The 23,169-nt window shown below is 42.8% G+C and overlaps 1 protein-coding gene across 1 annotated transcript in view; it reads right to left on the bottom strand.

The window, feature by feature from the left end:
- LOC134357497 (FERM and PDZ domain-containing protein 1) overlaps window positions 1-23,169 on the bottom strand; it is a 99,920-nt gene that overhangs the window by 13,366 nt on the left and 63,385 nt on the right. The window contains exons 8-9 of the mRNA XM_063069122.1: window positions 18,703-18,798; window positions 18,441-18,623 (exon numbers count right to left, since the gene is read on the bottom strand). Coding sequence (XP_062925192.1) covers window positions 18,441-18,623; window positions 18,703-18,798 — 279 coding nt within the window. The remainder of the gene's footprint in view (window positions 1-18,440; window positions 18,624-18,702; window positions 18,799-23,169) is intronic.

A 23,169-nucleotide genomic window follows, 5' to 3' on the forward strand; every position in this document is an offset into this window, starting at 1 on the left:
CCAGGACTCTGGGGAACGACGGTGCCCTTCAGAATGAAGAAAGGGACAAATGTAAAGAGGAAAATCGGAGTCAGTTTCGAAAAAGATAAAGAAATGAAGACAAGATAAAAAGTAAAAATAACAGAGACAGAAATCATATTTGGGTGGCACAGAGGGAACCTGGGCTCATACCAGAAATTCAGTGCCGTCTGGGTGGAGTTTGCAAGTTCTCCCTCTGATCATGTAGATTTTCCCCAGGTGGCACAGTTTCCACCCACAGCTCCAAGATATGCCACTTGTTAGGTTAATTGACCACTGTAATTTTACCCTAGTTTATGTGGCTGAGTATTGGAAACTGGGGCATTTTATGGAAATTTAAGGAGAGCAACACTGGATTAGAAGAGGATTGGTGTAAGTGGGTTTTTGATGGTCAGTGTACCTCAAAGGGCCATTGCAGTGATGTATGAATTTATAACTAAATCATGTGTAATAAATCATTTAGGATACTCTATGTACTTATTGGAATACTTATTTCCAACTCTTTTGATATCTCACTTTGCTCTGACTGAACAATCAAAACCTCTGCTACTTTGACAGCTTCAGCTAATCCATCTGGGTAGCCCAAATAATTCTAAGATGGAAAAAAATAGAGAAGTTTCTGCTCATCATCTATCTAGCTGTAGACACTGACGGAAGTCAGACAATATTTCCCTGTCATATCTCCCATGACCAGGTAATTTCTTTTGCCCTTTCTCTCAGTTTAGTCATAAAGGACATATTGGCAAACAAGTAGGATGCAAGAACATCTTAATTCTGAATTGCCTACCATCAGTTTTGAGGCTGTCATCCAAGAGGAATCACAGGGTATGACGAGAATGCAGGAATATGCAGGTATTAAGATAAATAGTCAGTCATGATCTGGTTGAATATTGGAGAAGGGCTAGAGGGTTGAATGGCCTACTCATACATTTTTATTCCTTGTTTTACACTCTTCTGCCAGATGCAACATCCTCTTTTCATCTCTCTCCAGTCCTCTACATATTTTGTATGTCACATTGAGGTCACCCCTTACTCTACTGAACTCTAGGGGACAGGAGCCTGTCAAGGTCCCGACAGTTAATTCCCCATTTTCCCCTAATTCCCTTTGATTGTGTCATGGTCCCGACTGTTTATTCCCCATTTTCTCCTAATTCCCTTTGATTGTGTCACGGTCCCGACTGTTTATTCCCCATTTTCTCCTAATTCCCTTTGATGGTGAGACACCTGGTTCTCATCAAGACCTGCAGCATAAAAACCCCGGCTTTGCATCCACTCGTTGCTAGATCGTTGTTTAGCCAGTGTGGTAATTAACGTTCCCGGCCACTTAGGATTGTGTGTTCTAAGTTTTACTTCAGTACCGAGGATTACCTGTGTAACTCTGTCTCTCCCTGTCAAGAAAAGTATTGTCTACCGCTTGCCCTTCTACACTCCATGTCAAGATAAGGGTTGCCTGCCGCCTGCCTTTCTGTTTGCCGTTCAACTCCAGCAACGCTTTGTGTCAGGTTCCAGCTACACTCACGCCCTCACCTGCATCCTAACCCTATCTCCATGCCAGTGTCCTGCGTTTGGGTTCACCCCGTTCCTTGCAACAGAGCCTTGCCTATTCATTCACTCCTCATATGACAGACTGAACACCCTAGGAATAAATCTGATGAATTCTCACTGTATTCTCTCTATAACCGGTATTTACAGTAGGTAAGATCAAATTTTACCGTTGTGGCTTCAACAGGACCCTGTCTAATTGTATTAAGCCAACTTTACTTTTTATGCTCTGATCTTCTAGCAATGAAATCCATCATCCCACTAATTTATGGCATATACATGTTAGTTTTTAGTGACTTATGCACAAGGATTTTAGGAGCCCTTGAACATCAACCACTCTGATCTCTTACTTTTTGAAAATACTCAGCCTTTCTGTTTTCCTAGCCAAAGTGGATAAGCCCCCATCTTCCCACATTACACTGCATGCTGCTCACTTATCCTCGTCACTCTTAACTGCAAACTAGAAATCTTCCCTTCTATTCCCTCACCCAGGTTTTTGATGCAAATTGTGAATAGTGGGGCACTGCTTTGTCCCATTAAGCATGTCCATCCCATCCAACCTGAGAAGGATCTGCTTGCCTCTACTTATCTCAGCAGGCTTCTGTGAGAACTAAAGAGGCTAAGGGTGCTGAATCATTTGGAATCATTCATTTGATTGTAGAAACTTAAGCTGACAAAGTTAGAGCCGAAGGTATAACAAGCTCGGCAAGAAGAGGCTGAGTAAGTGAACGAGGTGAGTGGAAGACTCAAAGGTTTCAGAAGGAAGACACAGGTAAGAGCAGGTAAGTTTTTTTTTTGTTGTCCTTAACCCTTAATCCAGTGTAGACAGAATGGTAAATAAGGCAGTGGAATGCTAACTTCAAGGAGCTGGGGCTGGAGCTGGATGCACTTAGGACCATCTGGGAGGCCCAAAGCCTCATAGACGAGAACTTTACTGAGGTGATCACACCCAGAGGACAGGCTTGAGATAGTAAGTGGGTAACCACCAGGAGAAGTAAGGGGAGAAAGCAGTCAGTGCCAGGTTCCCCTGTGGTCGTTCCCCTCAGCAATATGTACACCCCTGTGGATACTGCTGGGGGATTGACCTCCCAGGGCACAGCAGCAGCAGCCAGGCCAGTGGCACTGTGGTTGGCTCTAAGGCTCAGCAGGGAAGAGTAAAGTCAGGTAGGGTGATAGTGATACAAGACTCGATAGATCCTGTGGCCACAAAAGAGACAGCAGTGTGGTGTGCTGCCTTTCACGTGCTAGTGTCCAGGATGTCTCAGAGCAGTTGCGGAATATTCTTAAGGGGCAAGGTAAGCAGCTGGAGATCATGGTGCACATTGGCACCAATGACATGGGTAGAAAGGGGAAGAGGTCCTAGGCAGTGAGAACAGGGAGTTAGGAAAGAGACTGAAGAGCAGGACCTCCAAGGTAGTAATCTCTGGATTACTGCCAGTACCACATGTTAGTCAGAGCAGGAATAGTGCAGGAATCATATTTAATATTTCAGCAATATTTGAGGAATATTGTAAATATATTACTTGACTAAGCATTTATTTGTTTATATAATTCATTATGGGTCATATGTAAAAGTACGTGAATGGAATACATCATTATGCCACCACATCATATGTACATGCCTCACCAATGAAAAAAGTAAGTAGAAGCCATCCTGGCCCTTATGATTTTGTTTCAATTTGCTTCTGGAGTTACAAAACATAACAATGGCAATGAGTAACTTTTAAAATGAACCTGAGAGGACTACCTACCTGTTGAAGTGCAGCATGTTACTTTTCTTTGTAAGGGAGGAGACAGAGGCTCCAATTAAAGTAAAAGGCAGCAAATGGATGAAATTCATGGGTTCATAAAGGGTGAGTACAGAATGATATTAATAATAAATAAATAAAAAGCAGAAATGGCCGTATACATCAGAAAGATAGTTGTGTTGGATTGCACAGCAGATAACTGGATGATGTATACTGAATGAATTGAGCAGCATTTTGAAGCAAATGAAATAGTCAATGAAAAGTGAATGTCAGTGTTACTGAGTGCAATAGGTAGGAAAACATGCAGTTTGCTTAGAAATTTGACTGCTCCAACCAAACCAGTCATAATGAACTTTACTGATATTGTGAATGTAATGAAAGAACATTTAGAACCAAAAGCATTGTTGATTGCAGAGCATTTTAGGTTTCATAAGCAGAATCAAAAGGAAGAGGAGTCCATTTCAGATTATGTGGCTGAATTGAAGAAATTGTCTGAGCATTAACTGTCAGTGATGGGCTTAATGATGCACTGAGAGATCATTTAGATGGTGAAATCTTAAAGAAAGAATTCAAAAACAGCTCCTAACTGAAGCACAACTCACATTTAAAAGAGCAGTTGAAATCGTTGTTTCAATGGAAACCACGCTCAGGGACGCAATTGAGTTGCAGTCAGGAATGACAGTGAGTATGAACAAAATTACAACATCTGAACTGAAACTGCCTCGTCAACAAAAATTGTGTTACTGATGTGCCAGGGGTTCACATACACCAGACCAGTGCAGGTTTAAAGGCAAAATTGACAGAAAATACAACAAAGTAGGACATATTCAAAGAGCTTGTTGGGCAGACAAAAATAAATAGACTGCACAGGGAAGAGAATAAGATAAAAAGTCAAGGTGCAGTTTCTAAAAGAGCACTAATCTGCATGCTGTTGATGAAAAAAAATCTGATAATGCTGAGAGTGACACCGGACTGAGCAAGCCTTGAGATTTACAATGTGAAAACTAACAATAGGCAAGCAATATGGCTTACACCAGAAGTGAACAGCAAATTAATTAAAATGGAGCTGGACTCTGGCTTGACTGTTTCAGTCATTACACAAAATGAGTTTGAATGGCATTTCAAAGATACTGAGCTGAAGCCTACAGATGTCCAACTAAGATCTTATATCTGAGAGAAGATAAATCCTGTGGGAATGACATTCATAACAGTGAAATACAACAACCAACAAGCCACAATGGGCTTATACGTGGGAAAAACAGGAGGACCAGCATTGTGGGGCTGTGATTAGCTGAGACAACGACAACTTGATTGGAGATCCATCCACCAATTGCATCCCCATCCCCTGCAAAAGAGTGAACTGAAAGTGAATTAAGAAAGGCACTGGCTGATGCCACAGCAGTGTTCAGGGACGGTTTTGGAAAACTCAAGCATATCAAGGATAAAATATTGTTAAATGAAAATGCCACATTCAAGTTTTACAAAGCCCATTGGGTTCCTTATACCAGCTGTAATAAAGTAGCCAGTGAGCTAGAACGCATGGAGGCTGAACGAATTCTCTCCAAGGTTGAGTGGAGCCCATGGGCAATACCAGCAGTTCCAGTAGCCAAGAAGAATGGGTCTGTCAGGATCTGTGGTGATTTTAATGTCAACATCAACACAGTAACTAAAGCAGATCGATACCCTCTGCGCAGGATAGAGAATGTTTGAAACGAAAGAGAAGATTGGTAGCTCGTTCATAGAGTTGTTCGCCGAGCCTGAAGGTTAGGTCACAAACGTTCCATCACCAGCGGAGGTGACATTATCAGTGCACAACTGAGTGTTGTTTCTGCTGGGTGCTCACATTTATATTGATCCGACACATTGTTGGTCAGTTGTCACACTGGCCAGCCACATGGATGAGTGATCTCCACTGGCCTCTTTTCCTGTTATTGGTTTGTTGTGGGCATTGATTCCACGACTCACCCCTCGGACCCCATCCCGCAGATGCATAGGTTGGTAAATTGTGCCCAGTTCAATATGATTGTTAAGAGAGTCTTCCGTTGAGAACCAAGCTTCTAAGAATTCTCTTGGTTTTTTGTTTTGTGCTTCTGCCAGGATTTTTGTAGCTTCCTGGATGACCATACTGGATCAGTCTTGCCGTCATTTCAGAATTTTCCAGATGTGTGGTAGGATTAACTTTCTGTCTTTTCAGTAGGAGTTAAAAGGTTGTTCCTCTGGACGAGGCACCTTCTGATGAATTTTTTTGCATAACCATCGTGTGTGAATACTTCGAAAAGGTGACTTCCGTTTTCTCTTTTTGAGATCTGCACTACAACGGTATGTTTCCTCTCAGTTCAATCACGTTCAAACATAACTTTGTTTAATGGACAGCGCTTCGAGCAGCTGGAAGGATCACCATTGGTATCTCCCATATCGGGCCACATTGTGGAAGCTATCCTGCAAAAACTGGAGAGGACAGCATTACCACCTATCAGACCAAAACTATGACGATAACACATTGGTCACACTCAAACAAAATCAGATAAAAGAGGTGCAAAACTGAATCAGCAACCTATTCAATGGTACTAATTTTACCATGGAAGTTGAAAGAAACGACTAACTCCCTTTCCTAGACATGCTGATCGGAGGAATGCAGACAGAAGTTTGGAAACATCGGTTTGCAGGAAAGGGATGAAAACAGACCAAATCCTCAATGATCACAGCAATCACCCCAAATGCCACAAGCAAAGATGCATCTGAACACTAATCATCCAAGTGGAAACACACTGCAGTAACAAGGACCTCAAGAAGAAAAAAAGTCACCTTTTTAAAATATTCACAAACAATGATTACCCACAAAACTTCTTCAGGTGTCTCATTTGGAGAAACGTGTTAACTCCTACTGAACAGACAAGAAGGAGGCTAACTAGAAAGCAAGATGTTACAAATTTGAATTATGATGCATTCTATATTGAGTTGGAGTTTATAGCTAAGCAGGCAGGAGTGTTGTGTATTTAATATTTGAGTAATATTGTAAATGTATTGTTTGATTAAGTATTCTTTTGTTTGAAAGAAAAAGCCAGAAAAGTTTAAAAGGAGACAGTTATTTCTTCAGTGATTTGATCGGGGCACGACTGCGCAAGTGCTTGGACATCAGCCAGTTAGAACAGCAAGAAGAGTTTAAAAGGAGGCAGCTTTATAGAGCAGGTGCCAGAGTAGAGGGAGACAGAGCAGGAAAGCTTGGCTCAATGGGATTTAGACGATAACGGGTCGAGGGGAGGTAGGTTATCTGTGTAGAATGCAGATAGGAAGTTTGTGTGTTCTCAGGGAAATGTACGGAAGAAATGTGGTGAGTGTTCAGTGGTTATTTGCGTGGAATTCTGCATAGGTACGTTCCAATGAGGCAGGGAAAGGATGGTAGGGTACAGGAACCGTGGTGTACCAAGGCTGTTGTAAATCTAGTCAAGAAGAAAAGAAGAGCTTACGAAAGGTTCAAAAAACTAGGTAATGATAGGGATCTAGAAGATTATAAGGCTAGCAGGAAGGAGCTTAAGAATGAAATTAGGAGAGCCAGAAAGGGCCACGAGAAGGCCTTGGCGGACAGGATTAAGGAAAACTCCAAGGCATTCTACAAGTATGTGAAGAGAAAGAGGATAAGATGTGAGAGAATAGGATCAATCAAGTGTGATAATGGAAAAGTGTGTATGGAACCGGAGGAGATAGCAGAGGTATTTAATGAGTGCTTTGCTTTAGTATTCACTATGAAAAAGGATCTTAGCGATTGTAGGGATGACTTACAGTGGACTGAAAAGCTTGAGCATGTAGATATTAAGAAAGAGGAGGTGCTGGAGATTTCAGAAAGCATCAAGTTGGATAAGTCACTGGAACTGGACGAGATGTACCCCAGGCTACTGTGGGAGGCAAGAGAGGAGATTGCTGAGCCTCTGGTGATGATCTTTGCATCATCAATGGGGACAGGAGAGGTTCCGGAGGATTGGAGGGTTGCGGATGTTGTTCCCTTATTCAAGAAAGGGAGTAGAGATAGCCCAGGAAATTATAGACCAGTGAGTCTTACTACAGTGGTTGGTAAGTTGATGGAGAAGATCCTGAGAGGCAAGATTTATGAATATTTGGAGAGGCATAATATGATTAGGAATAGTCAGCATGGCTTTGTCAAAGACAGGTTGTGCCTTACGAGACTGATCAAATTTTTTGAGGATGTGACCAAACACATTGATGAAGGTAGAGCAGTAGATGTAGTGTATATGGATTTCAGCAAGGTATTTGACAAGGTACCCCGCACAAGGCTTATTGAGAAAGTAAGGAAGCATGGGATCCAAAGGGGCATTGCTTTGTGGATCCAGAACTGGCTTGCCCACAGAAGGCAAAGTGTTATTGTAGATGGGTCATATTCTGCATGGAGGTCAGTGACATTGGTGTGTCTCAGGGATCTGTTCTGGGACCCCTACTCTTCATGATTTTTATAAATGACCTGAATGAGGAAGTGGAGAGATGGGTTAGTAATTTTGCTGATGACGCAAAGGTTGGGAGTGTTGTGGATAGTTTGGAGGGGTGTCAGAGGTTACAACAGGACATTGATAGATCCAAAACTGGGCTGAGAAGTGACAGATGTAGTTCAACCCAAATAAGTGTGTATTGGTTCATTTTGGTAGGTCAACTAGGATGGCAGAATACAGTATTAATGGTAAGACTCTTGGCTTTGTGGAGGATCAGAGGGATCTTGGGGTCTGAGTCCATAGGACACTCAAAGCGGCTGTGCAGGTTTACTCTGTGGTTAAGAAAGCTTACGGTGCATTGGCCTTCATCAATCATGAGATTGAGTTTGGGAGTATAGAACCCTGGTCAGACCCCACTTGGAACGCTGTGCTCAATTCTGGTCGCCTCACTACAGGAAGGATGTGGAAACCATTGAAAGGGTGCAGAGGAGATTTACAAGGATGTTGCCTGGGTTGGGGAGCATGCCTTATGAGAATAGGTTGAGTAAACTCGGCCTTTTTTCCTTGGAGCGGCAGAGGATGAGAGGTGACCTAATAGAGGTGTATAAGATGGTGAGAGGCATTGATCGTGTGGCTAGTGAGAGGCTTTCTCCTAGGGCTGAAATGGTTGCCACAAGAGGCCATAGTTTTAAGGTGCTTGGAAGTAGGTACAGAGGAGATGTCAGGGGTAAGTTTTTTTTTTAAACGCAGAGAATGGTGAGTACGTGGAATGGGCTGCTGGCAACAGTGGTGGAGGTGGATACGATACGGTCTTTTAAGAGAGTCCTGGATAGGTACATGGAAAATTAGAGGGCTATGGGTAACCCTAGGTAATTTCTAAGGTAAGGACATGTTCGGCACAGCTTTGTGGGCCGAAGGGCCTGTATTGTGCTGTAGGTTTTCTATGTTTGTTTGTTTGTTTACATAATTGAATATGAGTTATATATAAAAATACAGGAGTGGTATATGTCATTACGCCAGCATGTCATATGTCTATGTGCACGCTTCGTCAAACAAGAAGCTAAGCAGACGCCACGCTGGCTCCCTGTGTTTTTCTTTCCACTGGTTTCTGGAATTGCAGAACGTAGCAAATTGGATGATGGTACAGATGAATGAGTGGCTGAAGAATGGGTATTGGGGGCACGGTTTCAGGTTCTTGGATCATTGGAACCCTTCCTGGGGCAGAGTTAACCCCATATTCTTCCATTTTCATCACGCTCATGCACCTATCTAAACATCTCTTTGAAGGCTCCAATGTTTCTGCCTATACCACCTCTCCAGGAAACACATTCCAGGGGCCTCTGTGTAAAATACTTGCCCCTCACCTCTCCTTTGAAACATAAACTGGAGGGGAACCAATAACCTGGTCATGTGGTTCGCTTGTGCTACTCAGGAGGGTTTAAATTAGCTCGGCAGGGAGATGGGAACTAAAGCACTAGGTCACAAAGTGGAGGGATGGAGAGGAAGTTCGATGTCAGCACCAGTGAAAACAGGCAGGAGCAAAGTAACAGATACAATGGGATGGATGTTTTGAAGTGTGTGTATTTTAATGCTATGAGTATTGTGGGTAAAGGCGATGAACTTAGATTATGGATCAGTACACGGAACTATGATGATGTGGTCATTATAGAGACTTGGCTGAGAGAGAGAGATGGGAATGGGTGCTTTATGTCGCAGGGTTTTGATGTTTGAGAAACTTAGAGAAGGAGGTAAAAAGAGAAGGTGGAGTTGCACTACTAATCAGGGACAATATCACAACTGCACTCAGAGGGAATATCCTGAAGGGTTCATCCACTGTCTATATCAAAGTACAAGCATGTCACCATATACATCCCTGAAGATTCACTTTCTTCTGGGCAAACTCAGTAAATCCACAACAGAATAAGAACCATAGTATGGGTAGATCTCAAAAAGGGAAGGGTCCAACAGCTACCGGGACATTGAGGAACAGATATGCAGGCAGATTGAGGAAAGATGTTAAAACAGCAGGGTTGTTGTCATGGGGAGTTTCAACTTTTCTAATATAAACTGGGACCTTCTTAGTACAAAATGTTAAGATGGAGCAGAATTTGTTAGGTCCATCCAGGAGAGTTTCTTATGTAGTTGGTCCAACAAAAGGAGGAACTGTACTGGACCTGCTGTTGGGTAATGAGCCTGGCCCAGTGACCGACTTCTCAGTGGGTGAGGAGTTAAGGAATACTGACCATAACTCCTTTAAGTTTTAAGGTAGCTATTGATAAGCATAAGTATGGACCTTGTAAGAGAGTATTAAAGTGGAGCAGGGCAAACTACAAAAGCATCAGGCAGGAGCTAGGGAGTGTTAATTGGGAACCACTGTTTTTGGGCACGTCAACGTCTGACATGTGAAAGGTGTTTAAAGACCAACTGTACAGAGTGCAGGGCAGGCATGTTCCAGTTAGAAGGAAAGACAAGGGTGGCGAGGTAAGAGAACCTTGGATGTTGAGGGAGGTGATGAATTTAGTCAAGAAGCAAAAGGAGAAGTGTATGAAGCTTAGAATATTAGAATCAAACAGAGGCTTTGAGGATTAGAAAGAAGCTGGAAAAGAACTGAAGGAGGGAATTCAGAAAGTCAGGAGGAGCTAGAAAAGAATTCTATAAATACATCAAGAGCAAGAGAATAACAAGGAAGAGGGTAGGACCACTCAAAGATGAATGAGGAACATTTGCTTGGGTGTGGAAGATGTGGGTGAGGTCCCTAACGAGTACTTTACATCAGTATTTACCAAGGAGAAGGATATGGAGGATAGGTAGATCAGTGCAAGCATAGTGGTATGCTTGGGTAAAGGAGGAGGTCGTATTGGGTATCTTAAAGAGTTGGATAAGATATCAGAGCCTGATGGGATATACCACCGGTTATTGAGATAGGCAAGAGAAGTGATTGCTGGGGCCTTGACCAATATATTCATGCCCTTTCTAGCCACAGACAAAGTCCCAGAGGATTAGCAAGTAGCTAATGTTGGTCCATTATTCAAGAAGGAACCAAGAATTATTCTGGAAACTATAGACTGGTGAGGCTCACATCAATAGTTGGGAAGTTACTGTAGAGAATTCTTAGGGATAGTATTTATGAGCATTTGGAAAACCATGACCTAATTTGGGAAAGCCAGCACAGCTTTGTGCAGGGCAAGTCATGTCTTACTAACTTGATTGAGTTTTTGACCAAGTGACGAGAGTGAGAGTTGAAGGTGGAGCTGTGGAAATTGTCTACATGGATTTTAGTAAAGTGCTTGACAAGGTCCCTCATGGGAGGCTCATCCAGAAGATCAAGATGCGTGAGGTCATGGCTGTTTGGGTTCAGAACTGGCTTGCCCATAGAAGACCAAGGGTAGATGAAGGGATTTATTCTAGCTGGAGCCTGTGGTCTGTGGTGGGACAGCTGCTGTTTGTGATGTTTAGTATATAAATTACCTGGATGGAAAGGTAGGTTGGTGGCTTAATAAGTTTGCAGACGATACAAAGATTGGTGGTACTGTGGATAGCATAGGTGATTGGCAAAGAATACAGCAGGATATAAATCAGTTGCAGATGTGGGTAAAGGAAGGGCAGATGGAGTTTAACCTGGCCAAATGTAAAGTGTTGCTCCTTAGTAGTCAAATGTAAAGAGTCAGTACATTGTTAAGTCAAGACCCTAACAGAGTCAATGAACAGAGGGATCTTGGGGTCCAAGTTCATAGCTCCCTGTAGGTGACTGCACAGTTCGACAGGGTGGTTAAGAAGGCATATTGCATGCTTGGCTTTATTAGACGAGGCATTGAGTTCAAAAGTCAGGAAGTTATGTTGCAGTTTTCTAAAACTCTGGTTAGGCTGCATCTGGAGTATTGCACAGAGTTCTTGTTGCTCTGTTAAAGGAAGGATGTCGAGGCTTTGGAGAAGGTGTAGAAGAGGTTTACCAGGATGCTGCCTGGATTAGTGGGCATGTACTATAACGAGAGGTTGGACAAACTTTTTCTGAAGTGGCAGACGTTGAGGGGAAATTGTACAAGATGTAAGAAACATAGACAGGGTGGACAGACGGTATCTATTTTCCAGGGTTGAAATGTCTAATATCAGAGGGCATGCATTTAAGGTGAGAGAGGGTAACTTCAAAGGAGATGTAAGGGGCAAGTTTTTTGCACAGAGGTCCCTGGAATGTATTGCCTGGAGTGGTGGTATAGGCAGAACCATTGGAGCCGTTGAAGAGATGTTTGGATAGGCACATGAGTGTGAGGAAAATGGAACAATATGGACATTGTGTAGGTTGAAGAGATTAATTGGCCATTTGATTGGTCCAGCACAACACTGTGGGCTGAAGGGCCTGTTCTTGTGTTATACTGTTCTATGTTCTACTCTTTAATTTCTATTTTGGTTCACTCTCAGTTCATGATAATATTTACCCCTGATTGCATCTGTTCTAAACTAGTTCAATAGCCTCCCATGTAAGATTTTATGGAAATCCAAATGCATGACATCCACTGCTTCATCTTTTTATTGCAATAGATCCCCAAATCTCAATCAATTTCCTTTTGCTAAATCCATATTGCTGCTCAGTCATGACATTATCTTTAATTTTTTTAATATCACATCCTTCATTGAGATGCCAGTATCTCTCCAAATAATGACAGTATGTTTGGCAGGTTCATAGCTACCTGTTTCCTTTCTCCCTTTGGTCTTAAATAGAGCCATGACATTTGCCGTATAATTAAGTGAAGAGTTCTGTAATCAGAATAAAAGTCAGCAGAGAAAATAAAAACTGTCAAGAAATGCAAGAATAGGAGATTGAAAAAGATGGTGTTCATGAAAAAATGCTCAAGAATGGAACAATAGAAACAGCAATTGCTTCAAAGTTCAACAGTTAATGGTTCCGTGATGGTCCTAGCATACAGCTTATCACTATCTTCTTAATGGCAATTTGTGATGGGCAATAGACGGTGGTTATGTCAGAAATCCTGAAGAGGACCACAAACTTGTCATGGTTTGAAGGCTTGCGAGCCTCAATGACCCAGAGAGCTGTGTTGGCTGGAGTCAGGGCTTTATGCTTTGGCTCTTGGTAGGGTTACCCATGCCAAACAGGTCAAAGGGTAGAAGCCAGACTAAGAGTGGTTCACTGGTCCTCCAGGGTGTTCAGCTCAGAGCTAGCAACCTGACCGATAAAACAAAACGGTTACGGAAGCAGCAATGAAGAATCGTTCTGCACTTGAGTGTGACAGTATTCCTGAGTCTCCATCCATGAGTGACAGTAGTGAAAATCAAAAGGAAGCTACTGATATGAAGGAAGCCACCCGAGATGGAGGATCTAAATTACTGCCCTGAATGCCAGTGACCTAGTGGGCAGTAAGTAAGTACATCAGAAATGCCTTTAACAGGCATAAATCAATGCTGGTCTGCAAGGAATATGATAGTACATAGTACTACCCACAGCTAGCATGTGATAACCCAGCGAGCATTATGCTATCGCCAGCTTTAGGCAGATAAACAAGTGGAAGTGGATACCAGTCCTTACACTTGATGGATGAAATGCAAGCAAAACGCAGATGACATGGCAGGTGGTTGGCACACTACAGGAGTAGAGCCCTGAAAGACAGGCAAATTGACGGTTATCATGCTTCTGGAAGTGATAGACGGATGGAAGACATGGCAGCAGATGTGGACTAACTACAGCGTCATAGCACAACTGCACAAACAGGTTCCAGCGTACCAGATGGCATTATTTTTACAGACAATTGGACCATCAGGACTTGAGGTCTATAACAGTTTTGTGATCGCAGATGAGGCTGAAGGCCAAGACCTCACAAAGATTTTAGCTGCATTTGACAGATATGCTATCAAATTTGACAGAAAAGCTGAATCAGCAGTTAAAACACCTAAGCAGATCCTCACAAAGAGGAACAAATTGCGAGCAGATCCCTACCTCGCACTTCTAGGCCATCGCAACACACCTTCGCAAGGGCTCAGCACGAGTCCTGCCCAGTGTTTGATGAATCACCACACACACACGCTCCTGCCTACAACAGCGAGTTTACTGGAACCCAGAGTTGTACACGAACACGAGCGTATGAAACAACGCGTCCAGCAGCAGGCCGACGATCACTTACTGTTATCTTATTTTAGGGTCCCAAGATACCAGGGGTACTTAATGGGTCATATATCCCTTGGCAAAAGCATGGGATCCTTGCTGGATGACACCAGTTCCCTCAGATGAAAAGGCAAAGGGGAAACTATCATAAAAGGACATTTTCCCAAACTACCAGATGAGTGATGAAAAAAGTTATCTCCTTTTCAGTTCAGATGGTGTCCTGCTCCCTCAGAGAAGCAAGGAACTGTACAAACACAAACCTTGTGCCATGGGCTTGTTTCCCAGTTCTTTCAGTCACTTCATCCCTGCATTTTACAGCAGGGTATCAGTGGAAGATAACAGCTTAGGAAAATCGAAAGTTCTTACTCCCTCACTCACTGCTCCACTGAAATCTGAGAACAATTGAATTCAGCTGGATAATGTATCTTCCCCAGAGCAGGGACATGTTAGCCTCAAGCCAACGGCCAGATGCATTCTGCTGCATTCATTCCTGTTTCTAATGAGAGATAAGGAAGTGCAGTGTTTTACTTTGTTAGACTAACATCTAACAAATTGTCGGATTAGCATCTATCTATCAGGCTGTTGTAGCCACCTTTTTAGCCTGCTGTTATTTTTATTTCCTGAATTTTCTGGTCATAATCCATCTTTCCTCCTTGAAGTTTTGAACCAGGATTTTCTATGGATTGTGTGATGCTTTGTGGAAATTGTGGAGAAGACTTGTTGTCTTCATGAGAAATCCTATTGAGTGAATTCTATTTCAGTTAATGAGTATTTTACATCTGTCAGTAAAAGGCTGAGAGTAGAGTTGGATAAAGGTTGCTGTAGTTCATCAGTGAATTCAGGCTAGGCTCGACCAGTGTCATTGGAGGAAGGAGGTCTTCTACAAACCGTATTTCCCGCAACCGCCATGAATTGGTGGAGGGGCAGGTAGAGTCGAGGAAACAGGAAGGTTGCAGAAGGATTTAGACAGATTAGGAGAATGGGCAAGGAAGTGCAAATGGAATACAGTGTTGGAAAATGCATGGTGTGATGACAAACCAAGTTATCAGAGGATTGATGCTGATGAGAGAGATAAGAGAGACAATGGAGAAACATTCAAAATGCTAGTAAGAGAGAAGAGAGAGATTAACGAGAAAGAAACACACTTCAGAATATTGACAGACCGGTTGCTTTGAACCCGAACTGTTTGAAGTTTAATGGATAGGCGATACCCCAGCAGGGGGATAAAAAGAACAGGTTCACTAAGGCACGACACACACCAAGAGATCACGAGATAACGAGACCCTGGAAGAGCGGTTGGCCCCCACAAGTTGGTGAGAGTTGGAGGTCTGGTTCGAGGGAACCGACCATAGACACACAGGGTGAAAGGCTACAATCGATGGGAACCTGTTGTGTGTCCCCCCCCCCTTGCCTGGGTGCCGGGTTCACCGCGGAAGAACGGTCGTATCCGGAATGGAGGGGTCACAGTCGGTGACCACAGAAGACATAAAAGGGTCCGCCCAATACCACCTGTGAAGATCAAAGGTCTGCTGAATCCAATTTGCATTTCTCTCTCTCTCTCTCTCTCTCTCCAACGGCACAACAGCGATTACTGCGAACTGTACTAAGCTGAACAGAACTCTGCGTCACTTGAGACTGATCATTTTACCCCTAGACTGCAATAGAGCTTGGTTTGATTCCTATTACCCTAGTTCTGTGTACAGGTGTGTTTTATCATTGCTAACCTGTTGCATTTATATCCTTACGATTAGAGTACTGTGTTACTTATTTCTTTAATAAAACTTTATTAGTTTCTGTTAAACCAGACTCCAACTAAGTGGTCCATTTCTGCTGGTTTGGCAACCCAGTTACGGGGTACGTAACAATGGTCATGCACTTTTGGTAGAAGAAATAAATGTGCAGACTATTTTCTAAATGGGGAGAAAATCCAAAACGCTGAAATGCAAAAGAGACTTGGGAGACCTTGTGCAGAACACCCTAAAGGTTAACTTGCAGGTTGAGTTGATGGTGAGGAAGGCAAATGCAATGGTAGCATTCATTTCAAGAGGTCTAGAATATAAAAGCAGGGATGTGATGCTGAGGCTTTATAAGGCACTGGTGAGGGCTCACTTTGAGTACTGTGAACAGTTTTGGGTTCCTCATTGAAGTAAAGATGTGCTGGCATTGGAGAGGGTTCAGAGGAGGTTCTGAAGGATGATTCTGGGTATGAAAGGGTCATCATATGTGGAATGTTTGATGACTCTGGGCCTGTAATTGCTGGAAGTTAGGATGATGGGGTGGGGGGAATCTCATTGAAACCTTTCAAATGTTAAAAGGCCGAGACAGAGGAGATGTGGAAAGGATGTTTCCCATGGTGGGAGAGTCTAGACAAGAGGGCACAGCCTCAGGATAAAGCGGTGTCCATTTAAAACAGAGATGCAGAGAAACGTCTTTAGCCAGAGGGTGGTGAATTTGTGAAATTTGTCACCACAGGCAGCTGTGGAGGCCAGGTCATTGGGTGTATTTAAGGCAGAGATTGATAGGTTCTTGATTGGCCACAGCATCAAAGGTTATGGGGAGAAGGCCGGTGAGTGGGGCTGAGGAGGGGGAAACATGGGTCAGCCATGATTGAATGGCGGAGCAGACTTTATGCACCAAATGGCCTAGTTCTGCTCCTATGTGTTATGGTCTTATGGAATTGTTCGAAGTTTTTATGTGTCAGCCATCCCTCAGTATCTTGCCTGTAGTCAGAAGTTCCTTTCCAGTTTGCATACTCCTGCTATGCGCAAATTCACCGCTGCAGTTTTTTACATTATACTATCAGCCATACTTCAAAAGCGTGTCATTCATTTTGAAATGACTTGGGGTGGTGTGAAATATGCATAACAAATATTGTTTATTTCAGAAATATTTTGTGTTTTCCTTTGTGAAGAAATTATCAGAATATTTCTAAAATATATATATTGTAATCTGCGAGCCCTGCTGTTTACTTGTCTCAAAAGAGAAAGCTTTAGTGATTGTGAGCTATAAATTCAATAGCTCCATGCTTTTTTAATGCAAGTAAATTGGAAACTGAAATGGGTTCAGCACTTCCATGCATGAAATGTGAAAGGATTGTGTTTATGCACAACGACTGCAGGACGTGCAGCAATAATTCTGATCAATGAACACAACAGTCCTGATGTCACTGCTGCAACAGTAAAGCACAAATCTTGGCCGGCAGAGCAGGCGAACAGGAGAGCAGAGTAGTTCGCGTTAAAGATAAAGTGACCATGCTTATCTGAGCTGCTCCTGGGGAGCTCCCCATGAAATAAGCAATCAGTAGACCACATGCCATCCTGGGATGCCATAACGCAGAGGCAAGGTGCTCTCTCCCATTTCCAAATTTTCTCTCCAGTCAAAACCTGAAGTTAAGCATTCCTTTGTTTAAAGTGATGATACCCACTGAGAGCTGCCATTTTAAGAGCTCCATCCATAGTGGGAGTTAATGCAGATGCTTATGCAGCCTTGAAAGTCATGCTCAGTATTGGAGAATCTGGCATTCTGTGTGTAAATCTGATGTGAAGCACCAGCCCACAGTCCATAAAATGCCACCACATCTCTATCTGAATTAGAATTTCTAGGCTGCCATCATCAACACCCTTCTTATGAAGTCCTTGGGATAAAAGGTGTCCTACTTCTGCTTGGTTCAGGATTCTGAGGAAGCTAATGAGACCAATATAGGAAGTGTAGACTATTCCGCAGATGGGCAGGTGGTGTCCAAAGGGGTTGGTTCAAGAGCTAGTTTTTAAAGTGATGCTCTCCTTCTGCCATTAGCCAGCCCTCAATCGTGGCTTCGTGGTTCTTAACTTCAAACGCAGCGGCTTGGTTCATCCCCAAAGCTGGCTCAAATGGGAACTCTTGCATTCTGATATCGGGCCAAGCAGCCGAACCAGGGCCTGCTAGACCTTCACAACCCCATAGATCAGACCATTCTCACACTGACTGGAAAGTAACAAGCGTTGAGCAAGGTAGGCGGAATTCCTCAGGTGTGTGTTGTCTGCCTCGGGTTGTTTCCAGTCACAGGGAGGAAGCATCTGCAGTACAGCATTAGCCACGTGAGCCGATGTCTGGTTTAGGGTAGCTCCGAGACTGAACGAGAAACAAGCAAAGGTAAATGTAATCAACTGGAAGAGAGCTAATCCTTTGAATTCGATCCGAGTGGATTGGATTCAACAACTAGCAAGTAAAGTACTGACTGAACATCTGAAGGTTTTCTAAGAGGAATGGGTTTAAGAATGGGTTAAAGGATATCTTTATCTTTAGTTGTACAGGTAAATCAAGGACCTTCTTTTCCTCATCAGATTATAAATTGTCTATTGTTTGTTCTATTTTAGCTCTGTTCTTTAGACTCTTCTGGGGATGAATTGACTATGAAATGATGGCCAATGCATACATGTAACTGCAAGGGTAAGGATGTGCTCAGAAGATCTAAGTGCAACAAGGGAACGTGTGAAGAACTGAAGATTCGAGAATATTGTGCAAGACTTAATGGGAAACAGGCACGACAGGTATATTGAATGGCATTTGTTGTCCAAATTCAGGCAAGGAAGTATTCTTTACCTTCATATCCTCTAGGTAGATGTTTACCATGCTGATCCTGTCACATTCAAAGGTCAACTCCAGCTTCCTGATATTGTTGAAGTTTGTTAACTGGTTCATAATGTTGAGCTTGCTGTTAATTATCTGGCTGATACCATACTTTGCTCCTACCAGCAATGTAATAAATGATTCTCTGTCCTGCAACTGAAGAAACCGTATTAATTAGAAAAATAGATCTTGAACAAGATTTAAAAGAATCTTTTGAGCCTTATTTTGTACCTACCATCAGCGTTGCATGAAAAGTTTTCCCTCCGTAAGTTCGAAGGTTACTCAGCATGTTTAGATAGTTCAGCCGGAGCTGAGTTGGTGATATCAAATGCTTCAAACAGAGAGGGAAATAAATTTTAATATTCTTTAAGCATTTCTCTTAGCAAATACATTTTAATGAAAACATGCTTGTAGAATGTGTGTGCATTCATCAAAAAATAGACCACATTAGACAGAAAATCACAGGAGGCATAGCTGCCATTTTCTAATAAGTGACCTCAGTGAAGGAATTGTACATGGTATCCCAACAATTGTTTCCCACAAAAAATAAATATCCATCAGTATAGCACTACAGTGTACGTTCATCAAATGACTTTCATAAATTAATTAGTGGCACGCGGCAGCAATTCTCCCTGGGTACATAAAGCATGATTCACAGTTTCTCTCCACTGGATATAACTGTAGTCAATATTTGCATATAGCTTGTTAATTTGCATATTACACTTTCCTTCTGCAATCTCATGACTTGGCAACAGAAATCTTTTGAACTTACTGAAACAGTTAGGCAAGCATCCTCTGATTAGGAAAAAGTAGGTGGAAAATCCCGTCTCTGAATATACGTTAGTTTAGCTAACTCGCTTCCTATGTCTGTGCCAGAACTGGCTATTCCTGCCGCATATAATCCAGTGCTGAAGTAGGGAATTTTTCTCCTCCTATAGGCACGCCTTGAACTTCCAGGCACAAATGCAAAGATGTCTTTGTACAAGGCTTTCTTGTACATACACCGGATGTCAATCCTTTATATCATAATTCGTAATAAGGTGGATGAATTGAAAGTGCAGATTGTTATGAATGATTATGATATAGATGGGATCACAGAGACATGGCTCCAGGGTGACCAGGGATGACTGCTCAACGTTCAGAGATATTCAATATTCAGGAGGGATAGATATGAAGGAAGGGGAGGTGGGGTGGCGTTGCTGGTTAAAGAAGAGATAAACGCAATAGAAAGGAAGGACATAAGCTGGGAAGATGTGGAATCGATATGGGTAGAGCTGCGTAACACTAAGGGGCAGAAGACGCTGGTGGGAGTTGTGTACAGGCTACCTAACAGTAGTAGTGAGGTCGGAGATGGTATTAAGCAGGAAATTAGAAATGTGTGCAATAAAGGAACAGCAGTTATAATGGGTGACTTCAATCTACATGTAGATTGGGTGAACCAAATTGGTAAAGGTGCTGAGGAAGAGGATTTCTTGGAATGTATGCGGGATGGTTTTTTGAACCAACATGTCGAGGAACCAACTAGAGAGCAGGCTATTCTGGACTGGGTTTTGAGCAATGAGGAAGGGTTGATTAGCGATCTTGTTGTGAGAGGCCCCTTGGGTAAGAGTGACCATAATATGGTGGAATTCTTCATTAAGATGGAGAGTGACATTGTTAATTCAGAAACAAAGGTTCTGAACTTAAAGAGGGGTAACTTTGAAGGTATGAGACGTGAATTAGCTAAGATAGACTGGCAAATGACACTTAAAGGATTGACGGTGGATATGCAATGGCAAGCATTTAAAGGTTGCATGGATGAACTACAACAATTGTTCATCCCAGTTTGGCAAAAGAATAAATCAAGGAAGGTAGTGCACCCGTGGCTGACAAGGGAAATTAGGGATAGTATCAATTCCAAAGAAGAAGCATACAAATTAGCCAGAGAAAGTGGCTCACCTGAGGACTGGGAGAAATTCAGAGTTCAGCAGAGGAGGACAAAGGGCTTAATTAGGAAGGGGAAAAAAGATTATGAGAGAAAACTGGCAGGGAACATAAAAACAGACTGTAAAAGCTTTTATAGATATGTAAAAAGGAAAAGACTGGTAAAGACAAATGTAGGTCCCCTACAGACAGAAACAGAATTGATTATGGGGAGCAAGGACATGGCAGACCAATTGAATAATTACTTTGGTTCTGTCTTCACTAAGGAGGACATAAATAATCTTCCAGAAATAGTAGGGGACAGAGGGTCCAGTGAGATGGAGGAATTGAGCAAAATACATGTTAGTAGGGAAGTGGTGTTAGGTAAATTGAAGGGATTGAAGGCAGATAAATCCCCAGGGCCAGATGGTCTGCATCCTAGAGTGCTTAAGGAAGTAGGCCAAGAAATAGTGGATGCATTAGTGATAATTTTTCAAAACTCGTTAGATTCTGGACTAGTTCCTGAGGATTGGAGGGTGGCTAATGTAACTCTACTTTTTAAAAAAGGAGGGAGAGAGAAACCGGGGAATTATAGACCGGTTAGCCTAACGTCGGTGGTGGGGAAACTGCTGGAGTCAGTTATCAAAGATGTGATAACAGCACATTTGGAAAGCGGTGAAATGATCGGACAAAGTCAGCATGGATTTGTGAAAGGAAAATCATGTCTGACGAATCTCATAGAATTTTTTGAGGATGTAACTAGTAGAGTGGATAGGGGAGAACCAGTGGATGTGGAATATTTGGATTTTCAAAAGGCTTTTGACAAGGTCCCACACAGGAGATTAGTTTGCAAACTTAAAGCACACGGTATTGGGGGTAAGGTATTGGTGTGTGTGGAGAATTGGTTAGCAGACAGGAAGCAAAGAGTGGGAATAAACGGGACCTTTTCAGAATGGCAGGCAGTGACTAGTGGGGGTACCGCAAGGCTCAGTGCTGGGACCCCAGTTGTTTACAATATATATTAATGACTTGGATGAGGGAATTAAATGCAGCATCTCCAAGTTTGCGGATGACACGAAGCTGGGTGGCAGTGTTAGCTGTGAGGAGGATGCTAAGAGGATGCAGGGTGACTTGGATAGGTTGGGTGAGTGGGCAAATTCATGGCAGATGCAATTTAATGTGGATAAATGTGAAGTTATCCACTTTGGTGGCAAAAATAGGAAAACAGATTATTATCTGAATGGTGGACGATTAGGAAAAGGGGAGGTGCAACGAGACCTGGGTGTCATTATACACCAGTCATTGAAAGTGGGCATGCAGGTACAGCAGGCGGTGAAAAAGACAAATGGTATGCTGGCATTTATAGTGAGAGGATTCAAGTACAGGAGCAGGGAGGTACTACTGCAGTTGTACAAGGCCTTGGTGAGACCACACCTGGAGTATTGTGTGCAGTTTTGGTCCCCTAATCTGAGGAAAGACATCTTTGCCATACAGGGAGTACAAAGAAGGTTCACCAGATTGATTCCTGGGATGGCAGGTCTTTCATATGAAGAAAGACTGGATGAACTGGGCTTCTACTCGTTGGAATTTAGAAGATTGAGGGGGGATCTGATTGAAACGTATAAGATCCTAAAGGGATTGGACAGGCTAGATGCGGGAAGATTGTTCCCGATGTTGGGGAGGTCCAGAACGAGGGGTCACAGTTTGAGGATAGAGGGGAAGCCTTTTAGGACCCAGATTAGGAAAAACTTCTTCATACAGAGAGTGGTGAATCTGTGGAATTCTCTGCCACGGGAAACAGTTGAGGCCAGTTCATTGGCTATATTTAAGAGGGAGTTAGATTTGACCCTTGTGGCTACGGGGGTAAGGGGGTATGGAGGGAAGGCTGGGGCGTGGTTCTGAGTTGGATGATCAGCCATGATCATAAGAAATGGCGGTGTAGGCTCGAAGGGCCAGATGGCCTACTCCTGCACCTATTTTCTATGTTTCTATGTTTCTACAATCACCATTCTGTGCCATATTTGTTGGAAAGTCAGGTGGAGGAAGAACTAGACAGCCTAGTCATAATGGAGGGAGGCAAGTGAGAACAACTCAGTGTGAAAATAACTCAAAGTGAATGAGCAACCCAAGTAACCCTCAACCAGGCAGTCAGTGATGAACTCAAATAGTTCAAGAGTTTAATGTAGAATTGGCAGGACCCAAGTCCTTCATGAAGTTGCACACGCACTGTGAAAGGTGGACCAAACAAGTGAACGTTACCTCACTATCAATACATTTAAGGATCTGTTCTCTAATTCAAATTACCTAATGGAATAAGATGTCATCAAAAATGATCCAGTTGGCAGTGTATGAGATATTGCAAGGCATTTATCATTGCTTTTATAAGCAAGACAATCTTCTCATTGCCATTACCGCTGAGGAGGGCAATATTCACAGTTCAGAACATTCTCAAGCTAATGCATCACCATTATGTGAAATTTGAACAAACTAAACGCGCATTTGTCCAAGTGACAATTGCACACAGTTGAAGTTCAATTTGCTGTTACTCAGAAAATGAATCAATTCATGGCTGTATGCAGCAAGACCTGGACAACACTCAGGCCTGAGCAAGAAACATTTATGGCATCAAACTGGCAGGCAATGACTAGAGGAAAGTCTTACGGCCTGCCCTTGAGATTCAATGGCATCACCATCACAGGTTTCCTCACAGTCAGCATCCAGCATCCTCTGGGCTCACTGTTGATCAGAAACACAACTGGACCTTTCACATAACTACTGTGGCAACAAGAGCAGGTCAAAA

Source organism: Mobula hypostoma, chromosome 16, assembly GCF_963921235.1.
Source record: "Mobula hypostoma chromosome 16, sMobHyp1.1, whole genome shotgun sequence".
Classification (NCBI taxonomy): domain Eukaryota; kingdom Metazoa; phylum Chordata; class Chondrichthyes; order Myliobatiformes; family Myliobatidae; genus Mobula; species Mobula hypostoma.